This window comes from Megachile rotundata, chromosome 4 (assembly GCF_050947335.1).
Source record: "Megachile rotundata isolate GNS110a chromosome 4, iyMegRotu1, whole genome shotgun sequence".
NCBI classification, from domain to species: domain Eukaryota; kingdom Metazoa; phylum Arthropoda; class Insecta; order Hymenoptera; family Megachilidae; genus Megachile; species Megachile rotundata.
The window spans coordinates 9076158-9095113 of record NC_134986.1 but is presented as its reverse complement, the minus strand read 5'-3'; the positions used below and the strand labels follow the sequence as shown (position 1 = coordinate 9095113).

Below are 18956 nucleotides of genomic sequence, written 5' to 3'. Positions count from 1 at the left end.
AGACATGGCCGTATCCGTTTACCGGTCGAACGCAGAGGGTGGTCAGTTGTTGCGCCTTCTTCGTTGTCGTGTTACGTGTTCACTGGCCAGATCCTGCGTGTACCGGGTATCGTTTTCTGCTACGATCATTCCCTTTCGACACGGACCAGGAAACGATCTACCGTGTCAATTTTGTTCTTGCATATGTCATTTATATATTGAGATACTTCAAATATTCGATATGGAGATTTGAAGCGTATGGTACGGTTTGCGATCTTACGTGTGGTACGCATTATGGTCTTACGTGTGATACGTTATTATGTGTGCTACGGTCAAATATTTGAATACATTACAAAATTTATATTTTCTACTTGTGTTTAAATTCTCAAATTCCCAAATTCCTAAATTCAAAACCTGACAAATTTCCAATCTCACAAGTTTAAAATCTTCCAAAATCCAAATTTGCAAATTTCCCATCTCTCAAATTCCCTATCTCCAAAATCCCCAATGTCCCATATTCCAATCTCTCAAGTTTCAAATCTCACAAGTTCCAAGTCTCCTAAGTTTCAAATCTGCCAAGTTCCAAATCTCCCAAATTCCCAATTTCCCAAGTCCTCAATCTCCCAAGTTCCAAATCTCCCAAGTTCCAAATCGCCCAAGTTCCAAATCTCCCAAGTTCCAAATTTTCCAAATTCCAAGTCTCTCGAGTTCCCAATCTCTCCAATTCCCAATCTCCCAAATTTCCAATCTCCCAAGTTCCAAATCTCCCAAGTTCCAAATCTCCTAAGTTCCAAATCTCTCAAGTTCCAAATCTCTCAAGTTCCAAATCTCTCGAGTTCCCAATCTCTCAAATTCCCAATCTCCCAAATTTTCAATCTCGCAAATTCCAAATCTCCCAAGTTCCAAATCTCTCAAGTTCCAAATCTCCCAAGTTCCAAATCTCCCAAGTTCCAAATCTCCCAAGTTCCAAATCTCCCAAGTTCCAAATCTCCCAAGTTCCAAACCTCACCAGTTCCAAATCTCTCAAGTTCCAAATTTCACAAGTTCCAAATCTCTCGAGTTCTCAATCTCTCCAATTCCCAATCTCCCAAATTTCAAATCTCCCAAATTCCCAAACTCTCCAATTCCCAATCTCCTAAATCCCCAATCCCTTAAGTTCCCAATCTCCCAAGTTCCAATTCTCCCAAATTCCAATCTTTCTAATCCTCCATCTCCCTAGCCACCCATCTCCCAAATCCCCAATCTCCCAAATCGCAAATCTCCCAAATCCCAAATCTCCCAAATTCCCAAATCTCCAAATCTCCAAATCCCTAAATTCCAAAATACTCGACAGTCCATAAATCCCGAAATCGTCCATAAAATCATCGAATCACGGCTACCAACCGCGTAGCAATAAAATCAGTAACCAAACGCGCTTAATATCTGAAATAACTACTTAATCGTGGTGGATCGTCTTCATCGAATCGCAGACGGAATAGAATTAGATATCGCCTATCGCATCTCGCGCATCGCTGATCGTTATTCGATAGAACGTGGTCTATCCGTGAAATGATTATGTTATCTGCATCGCTGTGTATCGCATGTATTACCTTAATGATGCAATAAATTCTGCCATTGAGTTATACATTGGAGCCACAAGCGGTAAGTATCGTGGCATAATGAACGAAGATGACGTTGCCCAATAAATTATAGCGTCAACCTATTAATTATCATTATCAATGCGGAAGTTTCACGGTCCCTCGATTCACGATTTTTCACCGATTATCTCGATTTAATTGAAAGCCACGTTCTTATCGGACGTTCGATACTCAATTAAAACGAATTTAGTCGTAGGAACATGAATCTTCGTGTCGTCCTGTCGGTTTCGCATTCCACGATTCATCGGTTTTCAATGATCGGAGAAATGAGTTGTACAATTTCAGCATGGTTGATTTTCGCCTGGACATTTAGATCTCGATCTATCGGCGTGCTGGAAATGACACGGAACGATTCAACCACCCTTTCACGTTCGCAGCGGATACCGTTACCAGAACAGTTTTAATGTCTCTCGATAAATCCCTGCTCTCGTTCGCTTCTTGTAACCGTCCTTTAACATCGTTTAGATGTCCAACAATCGAATTGTATTTTTCAACGCGTTTAATTAAAGCGCGACTTTATTTTATATCTTAGTCGTCCTCTAACTGCTGTATCTTTACGCTCTACTTATTAACAAGTATTAACTGTAAAACGCAGTAATTTATCACTGGTTTTGCTAATTCATTTTATGCGATTTTCTTCGTCGTACTCGGTCCATTATCCGTTTTATTACGCTCCATATCCGTTACATGACACTGTTATATTATCTCTTTTCAATGCACTGCATCATGCTGGGTAAGTGATTTTCATTAGGAAGATTCACGGAGTGCGTTTCGATTGGATGATTTAATAGTCTAACGCGGTTGTATAGATTTGTGGACAATTCTAGGAAGGGATTTTTTAGAAATACCTAAGGTAGGTCTAGAATTTCTAGGGAGATTTTATGTTAGTTGTAGGAAGCTTTTAAGGACGTTCAGAGGTAGGTGTAAGGAGATTCAAGCAAGGTTTTAAGGAAATTTTAGAGATATTGATCTAAATTCTCTAAACTCCTATACATTCTAAGTCCCCAAATTTAAAAATGTCCAAACTCTCAATTTATCAAATTCCTAAATTTTCTATCTTTCCAAATAACCAAATCCCTAAAGACAAAAAAATCCAAGTCCCCAAATTATCAAATTCCTAAATTTCCTCCCCAAATATCCAAATCTCTAAACACAAAAAATCCAAGTCCCTAAATTATCAAATTCCTAAATTTCCTCCCCAAGTATCCAAATCCCTAAACACAAAAAAATCCAAATCCTCAAATTATCAAATTCCTAAATTTCCTCCCCAAATATCCAAATCCCTAAACACAAAAAAATCCAATTCCCCAAATTATCAAATTCCTAGCTTTCCTATCTGCCCAAATATCCAAATCCCTAAACACAAAAAGTTCCAAATCCCCAAATTATCAAATTCCTATATTTCCTCCCCAAATATCCAAATTCCTAAACACAAAAAAATCCAAGTCCCCAAATTATCAAATTCCTAAATTTCCTCCCCAAATATCCAAATCTCTAAACACAAAAAATTCCAAGTCCCCAAATTATCAAATTCCTAACTTTCCTATCTGCCCAAATATCCAAATCCCTAAACACAAAAAGTTCCAAATCCCCAAATTATCAAACTTCCAACTCTCCCAATTCTTAATCCCTAAATCCTAACATCCCCAATCTCCTAAATCCCGAAATCTAATTTAAACAATCCTTTGCACCCTTGTACCAAGAACAAAAAAGTTTCAGGTAGTTGTTCCTCGACGATATCGCAACGAATAATGAACTTACAGAAAGGAAACACGGGCACAAGTGCAATTCGATATTTTACACGCGCTAATTACCGTACGACTCGGCATTCATGTGTAATTAGCGTCCAGGAACGAGATTAAAGAGGATAATTAAATTACACGATCTAACGATCGATAATTTAAACCGTGATATGGCTACACGAAATGCCACGGCCGTAAACCTGTTATAGCTTTTCAATGTAATGTATTCCGGACATTAACGTTGACCTCGTTACTGGACAAACGTTATCACTGATTCTTCGAAACAACCTATCCTTAATCAAACTTCCTTGATCGATCTTACATGAATATAGTCATATTTTGAATACAATTCTGGTGGGTAAGAAATATTATTATAATACGCTATCGTTTCATGAACTTTCAAACTTTTGAGATACTTGGTTAGGATGTAGAGTTATTTTATAAAATTAAATACAGATTTGTATTTGTTAATCTAACATAAAGCTTCGTAAACACTTCTTATAATGTTCTTAATCCCTTCTTAAAACCTTTCTTTTATTAATAGATGTTCCATTGCTCAAACATAAATTTTGAAATCAAGATAGAGCCTTACGTTCATTGAATTTATTTCGATGTCACAACCTAACCTAACCCTAAGTAGTCAAAACCATATTATTCCATAAAATAATCAAAATGAAACATTAAAAACTTAAGGAAATTTTAGACATTCTCTTTACTATAGTTTAGTTACGTAAAAGAGTATAATTAAATTTATTAATAATCTGTCGGCCATTTTGTGCGCAAACTTGCAAGTCCACCAAAATGGCGGACCTCACATTCTATCCAAGTGTAACAAAACTATCTAATGGACATTGAAATGATCAAGATGTACCTCTCCCAATCAAGATGTACCTCTCGTCCAACAATTTTTCTATCAGATCGAGGAAAGTTCGTCGAACGATCGCAAAAAATGTCGATCTCAGCAAAGCTTTACGTGCGTGAACGGTCGAGGACCGTGGACTCGCCTCACAAACAACAATCAACCGCAGGGACTCTGTTACGTTACGGATCCAGTTTTTCGTGGAACTTACCTCCATCACGGTTTAACGATCGAGCCACGGCGTCGTTCGCGAGTACTTATACATATATATACGCGAGTCGATCTTCAACGCGTGTATATGCGACAGGAAAAACGCGCTACCTCCTGGAGACGCGTTTTCCTTTCCGCTCGCGACAAGCGGCCCCAGCAGGGTGATCGCTCAGCTACATCTGACACGCCACAAAAACGCTTGCCTGTAAAAGGTTTTCAGCCATCTTATTACCTTTATTTGAATTTTCTGCGGAATAATTGCTCGATGTCGGTAAAAATACTGCTCTGGAAAATCGATGATTCTTCCAGTTAATTCATGTTCCACTTTTTTGTTGTTTGATTGTTCACTCGTTGGAATTATATTGCAAGCTTCTTACATTGGAATAGTCGAAATTTTTCTTGTTTTATAATGGATGTTTTGGTAGGAAGTATAACTTGACTGTGATAAAATGGAGATGTGGGAAACGTAGACGTAGATGATCGAGTGACATGAATTATGAACAAATACATCTTTTTAAGAATCTCGATGTAGAATTAATTTTATTCGCTTAGACTCTAAGTCTTAGAGGATTTGCAAGTGTAAAATTAGGCAATTAAACGCTCATAATAGACTCATGTACAAGCGACTGTTCTAATTGTGCTTTTATTAAAATCGCATCGAGTCCGCGAAAAAATGGAGGCAAGATCCGTGACGAACGAGCAGGAAGTCGAGTTCCCCGGAAGCTTTAGCATTGAATTTATGAGGTCGACACATAATAAAGCATCATTCGACATTGACCCTCCTCGTTCAATTAGCAGAAGGAAGTCGCGCAAAAGTCGTTCCTGGTCGTTTGTTCGTCCGTTCGTTTCCGGTGAGGCGGTGAACTCTGCGGTGGATTTGTGAGTGGCAGCGATCGATCCGTGATGCATTGCGGTGGTCAGTAACGGCCGATTGTGTCCCAGGAGAGAGAGCCAGGGAAAAGAAGAAGGAAGAAGCAAGAGGCGACGAGCGTCCTTGCCCGCAGCTTCGAACTGGTTATGTCAAACAGCCGGCTGGTGTACGTTGGCCTAACCTGCTTTTCAGCCCTCCCATCCGACCTGGACGATCAGACTTGGCAGGGTGCCCAGCTCCACTCTAAATGCCAGTTTTTTACCTCACCACTTCCGGCTTTTCGATCGACCGAGACTCGTACATCAACGCGTCGCATTACGTCTGTCCCTCGTTCAATGTCCCGGTTTTTTGCTGAGAATCCTTTCCAGCTACTTTAATCGCAGATTTGTTTAGGACAATGGATTGTGGCGTAAGTGGATAGGGAGATGGATGACTCGGATTATGGACCCTGGATGTTCACTGAATGGGGATGTGGCAGATACTCTAGGTTCAAGATTTGGATGTTTTGCAGATTTTTGACTCGATAATTTCTAAATTCTTTAAGACTTGAATTTTTAACTTTGCATATTCCTGAAGAGCAAAGTGATCAAGTTCCTAAAGTCTGAATTGTCCAAGTACATAAATTCTTAAGTCTTTAACCCCTTGCACTAATTTAACGAGTTTGACTCGTGATGCACTCGTACTTCGGTCATGTTCAATTTTACTCGAATTTTTAATACTCTTCAATTAGGAGTTTAAGTCCAATTATAATTTGTATAGTGAATGATTACATAATAACATATTGACATTACATTTCAAATTGTTTTGTCTGCTTTAATATTGTAGCTGTCATTAATCAGCTCTGACTGACGCACTTGATAAATAAGTCATAGTGCAAAGGGTTAAATCTCCAAACTCTGAATTGATCAAATCTCTAAACTCTGAATTGTCCAAGTCTCCAAATTGTTAATTCTACAAATCTCCAAACTTTGAATTGTCCAAATCTCCAAACTCTGAATTGTCCAAATCTCTAAACTCTGAATTGTTCAAATCTCTAAATTTTCAATTGTCCAAGTCTCCAAATTGTTGATTCTCTAAATCTCCAAACTCTAAATTGTCCAAATCTCTAAACTCTGAATGGTCCAAATCTCTAAATTCTGAATTGTCCAAGTTTTCAAATTGTTAATTCTCCAAATCTCCAAACTCTGATGTCCAAATTTCTAAACTCTGATTTGTCCAAATCTCTAAACTCTGAATTGTCCAAGTCTCCAAATTGTTAATTCTCCAAATCACCAAACTTTGAATTGTCCAAATCTCTAAACTCTGAATGGTCCAAGTCTCCAAATTCTGAATTGTCTATGTCTCCAAATTGTTAATTCTCCAAATCTCCAAACTCTGAATTGTCCAAATCTCTAAACTCTGAATGGTTCAAATCTCTACATTCTTAATTCTCCAAGTCCTCAAATTCTTAATTCTTCAAATCTTAAAATTCCCAAATTCCTAACTCCAAAAATTCCCAAACTCCAAAGTCCCAACTTCGATCGCATCAATCTCATAAACGACGGAACCGTAAAACGGTGAATCTAGCAACGTGCTCATTGCCCAAGCGTGCTGAATAATTTATCGCAGCCCAAGCATCGTGCGAGCAATACATTACGATACGTTATTATCGCGCCGCGCACAAAAGGCAATCGCCGCGAACTCTCAATGGCCGGAAGTCATCCGTTTAGCGGGCCACCTTTGGTCAAAATTTTCGATCGCATCCTAAAATCGATTAAAACGTGGCCACACCGGCTCCACCGCAGTTTATCATCCTCAATCCCGATTATATGGTTAATTAAATGCAATAAACTTTGAACTTGCATTTGCATAAGCTACCATATCGCGGCGTTAATCCGTTATTTATGCGCGACAAATAGGATAAACCAAGAGGGCTTTGAATCCCCGAACAGAGCACCGTATTTGCTGCCGCTGTTCCACATAATTAGCGATACTAATTAATGGCTGTATCCCGGGTAATTATGCCGAAGAGAACACGACTGGCCCGGTACTCCCGTTCCTCCGATGCAGCTTATACGCTTCGTTCTTTTTTATTCTTAATGCCTTTTCGAATAGCTCGGGTGTGAAATTCTCTCGCAACGTGCACTGACATTAATGGAAATTGATTTCCATTATTTTACGCTCTTATACAAACACGGAATTCTTTTGCGATTTCGCCGACTGGAATAATTGGAAGTGGTTTGTTTATTGCTTGTGGATCTTCAAATTGGTTTTCACATGAGTACAATACAAACGTTTATAATGACTAGCTGTATTCTACATTCTTTAATAAAGTTTTATATTGTTCTCACAGTATTTACAGCAGGAAGAAATGCAAATATTCTGATTATAAGTTGTATGTTCGTTTTCTCAAACTTATCTCACACTTGTGATCGACGCGTGGAGGACTCAATACGCCCTAAACTACCACGCGTGGGGAACTCAACGCGCCCTAAACTACCACGCGTGGGAAACTCAACGCGTCCACAATACCACACGTGGAGATATCAACGCATTCTAACTACCACGCGTGGAGAATTCAACGCACTCTAAATTACCACGCGTGGGGAACTCAACGCGCCCTAAACTACCACGCGTGGGGAACTCAACGCGCCCTAAACTACCACGCGTGGGGAACTCAACGCGTCCTAAACTACCACGCGTGGGGAACTCAACGCGCCCTAAACTACCACGCGTGGGGAACTCAACGCGCCCTAAACTACCACGCGTGGGGAACTCAACGCGCCCTAAATTACCACGCGTGGAGAACTCAACGCGCCCTAAACTACCACGCGTGGGGAACTCAACGCGTCCTAAACTACCACGCGTGGGGGTCTCAACGCATCTTAACTACCACGCGTGGAGAACTCAATGCGCTCTAAACTACCACGCGTGGGGAACTCAGCGCACCCTAAACTACCACGTGTGGAGGTCTTAACGCATCTAAACTACCACGCGTGGAGAACTTAACGAGTCCTAAACTTGTAACTGGTAATATTTTGTCTATGAAAAAATTTTTGCAACGAAATAATACTTTGATAACTGACAACATTCTTATAACATTCGAATAACGATTATTTATGTAAAATTGTTTCTCAAGCATTACTCATTTAGAGAAGCATTTAATACGTCTGTCAATGTATCCTAAAATAAAAGTGTTAGATATTCAGAATACTTGTTCTGATTACGAGGTTCGAACTGAGTTTCTTTCTTGGCTCCACTGTTCTGCAAATTACAGTCCGTTTATAAGTTGAAACATCTCTCTCGAGGATTGATGGTCGGTTAATCAAGCCACCATACAGATAAATTAAAGTAGTTTCCTGATCGTATCTTAAATTGCGAATTAGAAAAGTTATCCGTCAGCAGGAAGGCAAAGAAGCTAATGACGCTTACACCGGTGAAGTCTCTGGTTTTAATGTTCCTTCTCTGTCTCTGTCCCTCTGCCTCCCATTTCGTCGGAGGTATAGAAAGACCATTATCTAGAAGCACCGGGAACGATGTAAATCATTTTTGCGCATTTATGCGCAACAACACGGGTACAAATGGTACACACAGCGTAGACCGTGTTTCCTCTTCGTGCTATTACGTAAACGGCCCGACGACTTTCTCATCTTACCGTCGCTTGTCGCATGCTAATGATCATTGTAAATGATAATTTCACTGTGTGCGAACCTGCAGCTCAATTTTCTTCTCCCCCAGCGATCTTTCGATAAGATAATATGTTAAAACGAAAGAATCGCGTTAATCTATCCTTTTGTGCGCTCCGGTCAAAAACATTCCTCACGGAAAATCATCGCGGCAATTTATGCGGTTCATTATTCTATCTGCGACAATACTTGTCGGCGTAAATATAAATTTACGATTGGTCCTTTGAAGACGCGATATTTACTCGGTACGACGCGAACGATCGTTTATGTATACGCAACATCAAACTCGGAAACGTCCGCGAAGTCTTGAAAAAAAAAGGCACTTCGAATTCATTCGATAAACTCCCGGCGCAACCTGGGAAAACGAATTCCGTTGTCTCGTAAATATACCGCTATGACACGTTTACCGAGACCGGACAAATGAAAAGAGCTTCGTACGCGTCGCGTTCGACAATTTGTCTATCCTTTCCGGCCAGAACCTCTCGATAAATTTTCATCAGGCTTCGTCATCTGAAATTCTGATGAAACCTGGCCATTCGAAGATCTCCGTCAGCTTTGATCAACCCGAGACTCCCAACGCGTTCTGCGACGTCGACCCTGATCAAAAACATGTCGGGAATGCTTCCCTTTGGACGCGCCACTGTCAGATACGCGTTACTTCCATCAGATAACTGGCTGATCGAAAACTCGATCTGGTAGGTGTTCGATGTTGAGATTTCTTTGTGTTTGATTTAATAAAGATTTTGTTGTGATACTGTGATTTTGGTGATCTTTATTTTGGGATTTTTGATGGGGATTATTTTGGAAATTTGGAGAAATTTGAGAATATAATATGTGGGGAATGTGGCGTATTGAGTATGCATGTGGAGAATTTGATGCGTGAGGAATATGGCGTGTTGAGAATATTGTCAGTGAAGAACGTGATGCAATGAGAATATCGTGGAAAATTAGGTAGAGAATTAGGTAGAGAACACAACGCACCGAAAGTATTGTGCACCGAGGATACAGCATATTAGGAATACTATGGGTTATGAATACAAGGCGTTGCAAGTACCACGTGTGGAGAACTCAACGCGTTCAAATTACCACGCGTGGAGAACTCAACACGTACAAAATACCACGCGTGGAGAATTCAATGCGCCGAAAATACCACGCGTGGAGAACTCAACGCATCCACACTACCACGCGTAGAGATCTCAACGCATATTAACTACCACGCGTGGAGACCTTAACGCGCCCTAAACTATCATGCGTGGAGAACTCAACGCATCTAAACTACCACGCGTGGAGAACTCAACGCATCCAAATTACCACGCGTGGAGAATTCAATGCGCCGAAAATACCACACGTGGAGAACTCAACGCGTCCAAAATACCACACGTGAAGAACTTAACGCGTCCAAAATACCACGCGTGGAGAATTCAGCGCGCCCTAAATTACCATGCGTGGAGAACTCAACGCATCTAAACTACCACACGTGGAGATCTCAACGCATCCTAACTACCACGCGTGGAGAACTCAACGCATTCAAACTACCACGCGTGGAGATCTCAACACGTTCTTACTACCACGCGTGGAGAACTGAACGCGCTCAATACACCACGCGTGGAGAACTCAACGCGTCCAAAATATCACGCGTGGAGAACTCAACGCCCCAAAAATACCACGTCCGGAGAAAACAACGCATCAAAAGCTCCATGTGTGGTAAACGCATGGCTCTTTAACGCTTCGCGACACAACGCGTGGCAATCTACCGCGTAGATGTAACACATAGCGATCTAATACGTGACCATTTCTCTTATAGCCATTAATCGCATCGTCATGCAACGCAGCAATACAGAACCGGTAACAGTATGAAAATGCGCCATTATTCATGTACTTTACCTAAACGATGTTTCCTGTCAATTCTATAGCACAGTACTAAAAAAAACCTGTATAATATTCCAGCATTATATGCAAACGTTAATATTTAATTAAATTTCATGGTTGGTGAGATGTTATTATATAACAGTCCCGGAACCGTGAATGACGTTTTTTGCGAGGTTTATTTTTCAATGTACCATCGGCGATCGATAGCTGACGTGCCTGGCGGGCAGCGTGAAATCCGTAGACCGGAGTATAGTTATAGGATAAAACGTGACGGAAGATCACCTGTCGTTACCTATTAGTCAAGGAGAGCTAGTAATTATTAGCAGACGACTGGTAGCCATTAGCGTTGAGGAAATATCCCATCTGACACTCGACACCGTTACGCCTCGGGCGTTATGAGTTATGCTACGCCAAGGTTCGATACCTCGTTCCCGCTTATGAATTTTGATATCCGTTTCGTAATTATCGGACGGTCGTTAACTATGCAAAATTTCCAATAGATTCGTACTTTCTTTTGCAATTAACTCACTATTCTACTTTCTCGTTTCAGGTAGATGTGCATCGTCAAACTGAAAGATGTTCGCAAGACTGTGCAGGCAGGCTCCAAGTGGTGAGTAGAAGATTTTGATTCGTTTCTTTTATATTCTACCATTTTTTAATTCATGTATTGTGTATTTTTGATTGACTGTGAAAATTGAATGATTGTGAAAGATATTGATTTGCGTATTTGATGAAGAGTTTCATATTTTTATATTTGGTGTACTTTTCAATGAAGTATTTTTGTTGTATTTAATGCAATAACATGTTTTATATTTACTATCATAAGAGTCTGGTACCATATTATAGAGGAGAAATATGAGCGAAATTGAAGAGATATGTGAGCACGAGGTATTCGGCCAGATTCATTGATGCCCGCTGAGCTCGAAGAAAAATCGAGCTAGCCGTTTGGTCCAGAGGCTCGGCTGAACCGGTGGTTTCGCTCGGACGTTGTAATTAATACGAGGAAGAGTCTCGTTGCTCGGTGGCCCGTCGTTGTGAACTTAGTCAGAGACAATGGAGGGACTCGTACGATATATCACTGCCGCCTGCGCATCCCTCTTATAGATTCCATATACCCAGTGCTTAGCGTTAAGGCGCGCCACCAGACGATCCGTCGTGATTTACGCTCGACCACGGCTCCCGATTGTCCACTTCTCCGACTTATAATAAATAGAATATACCTGTCCCTATACGGAAGTGCTCGATGATGCAGAAATCATCAAAACCACCTTCATTTCCATTTATATTATCAAAATTTATGTTATAGCATTCAATGTATCACCCACTTTGCAATCCTCCGCGTTGCACTTTACATGTTGACTCTTTTGAACTCTCTGCATTGTTTTAAATCTAAAAACGTACGACGTAATACATATGTGGAGTGTCACTGGTAGACTTTACTTCGAAATTCAAGGACGACTTCAAACTCACGTCTTTAACTATAATAAATCTTCAAAAAGAAATTGTAGTCCACACATGTAATATCCACGCATGCTCAATAAATTTATTAAGAAACATTCCCATATGTGTGAACATGCTTAATCCATTACGCATCCTTAATCACGCAAATCTGCTCATAAATTACGGAAGTTATCTGGTAAGAATTATGAGGAGAATCCGTGGTTAAATCGACACACAGTATGCTCACTCATCGAAGAATCTACGTTCTAGAATATGCAAGCTGCACCTATGGCTAAAGTCCACTTTTACTGAAAGGTATCCTTGTCACGGTATCTTTCTCCGTTCGAAATGGAGGAACAAGGAAAGTGTTTTGTGATTCGAACGTGGACATATCAGAAATTCCGGAGATAGAATGTCTTGGAAGGCAGCGCAGACGTTCTTGAGTTACAAGACACTGGCTACGCTTCCGGGTGCGCAGAAGAGCCTAGTCCCTTTAGGTAGTAGCCATGAACAGCTTGTTGAACACGCCTTAACCCCGATGACCTTGGCTTTGCGGTCTGGCCTGGCCAGACTCTCGTTATTAATACGAATGAAGAGGAATCTGCATGAGGTATCCTCCTGGGGAAAGACCCGACGTTCTCCGGTGAATCTCAGCCATCTCTGCTGGCGAGTCTGACGAGTCTCAGCGCAATCTCAGATACGAATTTGTCTCCTCTTCCTTTCGAACACTTTATTTAACTCTATGGTTTTAAGCAAAAATCTGTATTTTCTACCTTTCGTTCTTTGTCTAATATTCTGTTCAACTGTTGGTCACTCATAATTTAAAATTATTGCAAGACTACTTGAAGTCATACATGTCATAATTTTTAGGGATTCGTTCTTTCATGGACTTGTTTATGAGATTCATAGTTAAGTATATTTATTTATCTCATTATTCATCTATATTCAAAGATTCATTCATAAATTCATGATCAACAACATGCATATGTGTATACACATAATTAGTTATCCATATTCATTCTTAGACGTCATATGTGACCAGGCCAGATTTCATTCCTGTCGAATTTGATTATTCTTGGACTTGGATGAACTCCTAAATAAAATGACATGATAAAACTTCTTCATCTGTTCAATATTTCCAGGTATCCAGAATCTTCGAATATTCGATACTCGAATAGTTCCAGTAATCGAACGGTATAACGCGAATGCAAGCTCAGTTAGCAAACCTTAAATCTAATGAATCCTGACATATTAAACGAACCATGCACGATACCACGTACACTAACACACGGAATTACAGATAAGTATTTAAACATTCCATCAGAATGTTTGGCCGTTTGTATTAATATCCGAGTCAACGACCCGCTGCAAACCGATCCTGGCTCCATTAACAAGGTCGTTTTGCTCGGCGCACGATGTCCAGCTATTAATGTTCATGTTTCTACCTATCAGAGTCGGAACGTCATTTTCCTCCTCCTCTTTTAGCCACGACCTCTTCAGCATCTATCTATCGGCGTAATAACTCCATTACAGGCGGTCCAGTCTGTGGTTTTAATGTCTCATTTCCATCGTCGCGGTGTGACCGTATTGGCTACCGTTTCTGGTCCTCTCCCTGTCCAACCACGTTCGGCGCTCACAAAAGTGTCGTCGCTTATCGCCCCTTCGTGTAACCACTTCAAGGATCCCGGGTATTACGATGTCCTCGCAACCAGAACCCTTTTTAAACCGACAGAAAGAAGATACGAGTGTAGAAGCCAAGCATTTGCTCGGATATCTCTGCTCGGACGATAAGAACGCGTGTCAAGATCGAATTGAGTGCTCTGATGAAGAAGCGAAACATTATACCGAGTGTTAACACCTTCGTCCTGTAGTGCACTGAGTGGAGCTGTTAAGATGATGCGTGAAGAATATGTTGGTATATAGATAAGCCTTGACATTTGGTGATGCATGCAACTTTAGGTTTTTAAGTGCGAGATATAAATTTCTCAATTTTCGTATCGGTGAAGTGGTCGACGTGGTCAGGTCGAAATTGACGTGATCCTGTTTGATGTAATTCATTTTCGACGTAGTCCCATTCGAGATTCAATTCCATCAGGATTTAATTCGTTGTGGTCCAATTTGGCGCGATTTATTTTGGTGTGGAATATTTCGAAGAGATTCGGTTCGGCGTGGGCGGATTTGATGAGATTCAATTTGACATGGTCCGATTGGGCGTGGTCTAATTCGACGTGGTTCAATTCGACGTGGTCCAATTCGACGTGGTCTAATTCGACGTGGTCCAATTTGGCGTGATCCGATTCGACGTGGTCCAATTTGGCGTGATCCGATTCGGCGTGATCCAATTCCGCGTGATCCAATTCGACGTGAACCCAATTCGGCGTGGTTCAATTCGACGTGAAACCCATTTGGCGTGGTCCAATTCGGCGTGGTCCAATTCGACGTGAACGCAATTCAATGTGAACCCAATTCGACGTGGTCTAATTCGACGTGGTCCAATTCGGCGTGGTCTAATTCCACGCGGTCCGATTCGGCGTGGTTTAATTCGACATGGTCCAACTCGGCGCAATCCAAATCGACGTGGTTCAATTCGACGTGGTCTACTTCGGCACAATCTAATTTGGCATGGTTCAATTCACTATGGTCTAATTCGACATGGTGCGATTCAGCGAGATTCAATTTGGCGCAAACCAATTCGACATTATCCAATTCAACGTAGGACCAACGTTCTAGACTTAGAATTGGTCCTGAACCAATTCAACGAAGTCTAAACCAACATTCTCCAATTCGGCGTGGTCCAAGTCGATACAATTCAATTCGAAGCAGTTCGATTCGACGTGGTGTAAGATTGGTATCCTCCCCTTAACGTTACAAAGATTGAAACTATGTAATGTATTTCCCTCCAGTGAAACAGAAAGCAGCATCAACTAGTTCCCCATCAAAATTGACCTAGCACAGTTGGCAGTCTATTAAACAACACATCCAGTGTGTATCCTGATGAATGTTGAGGAGGCTAAGCCGTGTCAGTTTCATCAGGCAGCCTAATGACTGGCCGATACTGTTACTCTTGATGAAGTCAGTTGCACTTTTATGCATTAGCTAAGCCGGCTGGGTAGAAGAAACGTAGGATCAATGGAATCTTAACGAAGCCACGCGCGATTCTCGTAAAACATTTGAATGTTCGAATGTTCGAGCCGACGGAAAACACGATGGCTGCCTAAGTCCCGAGCGTTTGATAGATGTTCTCGAGCGAATCGGACACGTTCGAGGGAAGCAATCGTCCCGGCAAGAATCCCGTCGACGCAAGAAGAGATTCACGGGCTGTTAAGAAGAAGGTGGTCTTAGGCGGCTTGTAGGTTGGCAGTTCTTCTATTAAGGCAGGTCGTGAAGCAGCTGTAAATCAAGACTCTCTCTTTCTCTCTCGTCCCGCGTAAAAGTCCTCCCCGAGTTATTGCGCCACCTCGCGAACTTAATGTGTACGGGTATTCGTGTGATACAACGCTGTTTTATTTCATAACTAGACGCTCGGAAAGATACGAATATAAAGAAGTGAAGGGATGAGGATACTCGTGCACGCGACGTTTGTCGGAGGATTTGTCATGTTTCTTAATGATTGGAAGAGCAATGATTAGTATATTCTAAATGTATGCATCCTTCATTATGTAAATTTGATATTAAACTCTAAACTCTTACTGCAAATATAATTTTGATTTTTTGTATCCAAAGTGCAATGTGCATCACGAGTGCGTCATAAGTCAGAGTAATAAAATTTGATTTCTATACCCTCTTTCCGACAATGTACAATTTATAAATTCCAAGGAGATAGCTAAATTACAATCACAATAAAACGCGATTGGTAACTATATTGGAGTTAACGAGAGGATGTTCCTCGATTCAATCACGAGAACAGTCTACGCCACGGGGTAAACGCCCCATAAAACGAATCACGTAGCCGCTATTGGACAAGGACTGTTTATTATGTCCCAGCCCGAGGCACCGACAATAAAATAATTAACGAGGATCACGCTGTGAGGTTTCGCGCATCGATCACGAAACGCTCGCTCAAAGGTGACCCATGTTTTTCGTCGTTCACGCCATGGGGTTCGTTGCGACTAATTAGCATGATAATTAAGCGGTGCCGACGTCTTTAAGAGTCGACTGACTTTCTCGCTTGGTCCTTTCCCCCGGGGGTCAACTTCCCGTTTACCTTTCTGACCTTCTCCTCTACTCGATTTGATCTTTCCACAAAAATTACCCTCTTCACATTTTTTAAAAACTTTCTAGGTCACTATGTAGTATTTAATACATTTAGTAGATGTAATAGATTTAGAAAATTTAGAGGACAGTATCTAGTTGTCCGCTGTTTAATGTTAACTATCATGGATATAGTATAAAATAGCCTGTTTTCAGTATGGTACATTTATGTCCACAGGTTAGTACCTGTTCTCTAGTATACATTTATCAGCCACTAACTAGTACCAGCAACTGACTATCTCCTATTGAGTACTTTCCGTTTAATATCCACTATTTGATAGCAAATGTTCAGTGCCCATTGTCCACTCAGTATACACAATTCAATACATAACATAAAACTTCTATTATACAAATAGTACCTCAATTATACATAGTCCAACTCCACCATCTTCTCCATCCACAAGTGTCATCACCAAAAATCCAATATCAACCTGCTATTATTAAATACGGTATCAGATTCAATGTTACATATGAGTGACATGTGACTACGTGAGTCATATGTGAGTTACATTCACTAATTACAGTTCCTTCATATCAATCAAGTAAACATGGGATAAACTGCTCCTCTTATCAACCTATTCAAAGTATTACAGGGGACATGTGATTGGGTGAAAGTCAGAGCATCGGCCTTTATCGGTGTCTTTCCCCTAGCAAGCTCGTGCAAGGATTAATTTATTTTCTCTTCCCTTTCTCGGCCACGGTTACTCTCGCGGACAGGCTCAATTGTGTTTCTTTGTCCATAAACGTCCGACCGGGCAGCTTCCTCCTTTATAACGCACCGTGGCAGAAACCGGGGAGAAACAACGTCATAATTTCCGGTTGCTGGCTGCCCACACGATGAAGCCATTAATTGGTACATTAATTCCGAATCGCGAAACGACGGCGTACACCGCGTTCTCGAGCGCGCGCACCGATGGAATTAAACGTCAGCCATATTCGCGAGATTCTATCCCCGCGATTAAAGGGACAATGTCTCTCTTAACGAACATCATTAATTAAAAACATCGGCGAATAACGTTGTTCCCTTTCAACGTTCGCGATGTCGACGTTACTTTAGCAATTTGTCTGCATCAATGTCCTTTTCTTCTCTTTTGTCATATTTATATCTACACCGGACACACATTTGCTCCTGCGAGCTGTTATGTGGACAGAGCTGGATAGCAGTCATTTATGTAATTAGCTGGGTAGTAGTTACAGAATGAGCTGAAATCAGAGAGTGCACAAAATATCGATGGAGTGATGGGTAAAATATCTTGTATTAGGATTTCAAATCTCCAAGTTTCCCCAAATTACAACTCCCCAAATTCCGAAACTCGCAAATCGCCAAGCTTGGAAATTAGTATTCGAGCAGTTTGAATCGATTGTGCATACGTTGAATGTCGAAAGTCAAAGTTCACGGGTGATTGGAAAGGATCGTCGAAAATTCGCACGATCCCGGAGCAGCAGCAGCTAACGGGTGACCGAAGAGGTCTCGTTACGGGGAACCGTAACCGGAGAACGTCTTTCAGGGTTCGGCAAGGCTCGCCAATTTGTCCGTCGAAATTCTTTTCCGCGGCGAGAAACAAAAAGAAGTTAATTCGAGGCTTTAAAACTTCGGGGACGTTCTCGTTCCCACGCCTCTTGCTCGGATCACGACCTCGGCACGCGAACCCACCAGCACCCAAAATCATAATCGCTTCCTCATATCACGATTTCGAAAACGAGCCGACGCAATTACCATTTATCACCTTATCAAAGGTCTAACTGATCATCTATCCCTCATCTTTCCTTTATATTTGAGAACAATTGTTGGAGGATAAAGACCCTTTGCGGTTACTTTCATTTGGAAAGAAACTATGTTGCATTCAAGTGTACTCCACTTTGACCAGAAATGTACTGACGCAATTATGATTTAACTCCTTATGAAAGGTTTCAGTGATCATCTAAACCCTACAGTTGACTACCTTTCTCCTACAATCGACAAGTGGAAGATTGCAACCCTTTGCGTTTACTCTCAATTTGAAAGAAACTACATTTTCGTATCCATTTGAGGGATGTACCGTTCGAAACGTTCCTACCTATCATACTGAAAGCGATAATTACAGGTTGAACAAATTACCGCGAGGATGTTGGAACTTTTTGAGCAGGTTTATGCTAGGCAAACCGCAGATAAGCCGGACCGTTTTAATCGACGGCAATTAAATTTCATTAGCCGTGAACGTTCTGCCAGCCAATCAACGCCGCTTCCGAGACGGAGTAATCACAAAGTGGATAAGGGAGCGAAGGAAATCCCAACGATCGTAAAGCACTTCTTCTTATCCGAAGTGACCCGTTCGGCGGTTTAACTTACCGCGACGCGTTTTGTCGCGTATAGGAATCCTAATTCGAGTCCGGCAACGGGACTTTGATCGAATGTGCTGAAGTCCATTAATGAGCAACTCGGGAATCTGTTAA

The 18956-nt window shown here is 41.3% G+C and overlaps 1 protein-coding gene across 2 annotated transcripts in view; it reads left to right on the top strand.

Moving 5' to 3' along the window:
* The window catches only part of LOC100879669 (uncharacterized), an 87859-nt gene that overhangs the window by 28955 nt on the left and 39948 nt on the right, over positions 1-18956 (top strand). For both annotated transcript variants that reach the window (XM_076530665.1, XM_012281550.2), the window contains exon 2: positions 11383-11442. In XM_076530665.1, coding sequence (XP_076386780.1) covers positions 11409-11442 — 34 coding nt within the window. In that variant the 5' untranslated portion in view covers positions 11383-11408. The remainder of the gene's footprint in view (positions 1-11382; positions 11443-18956) is intronic.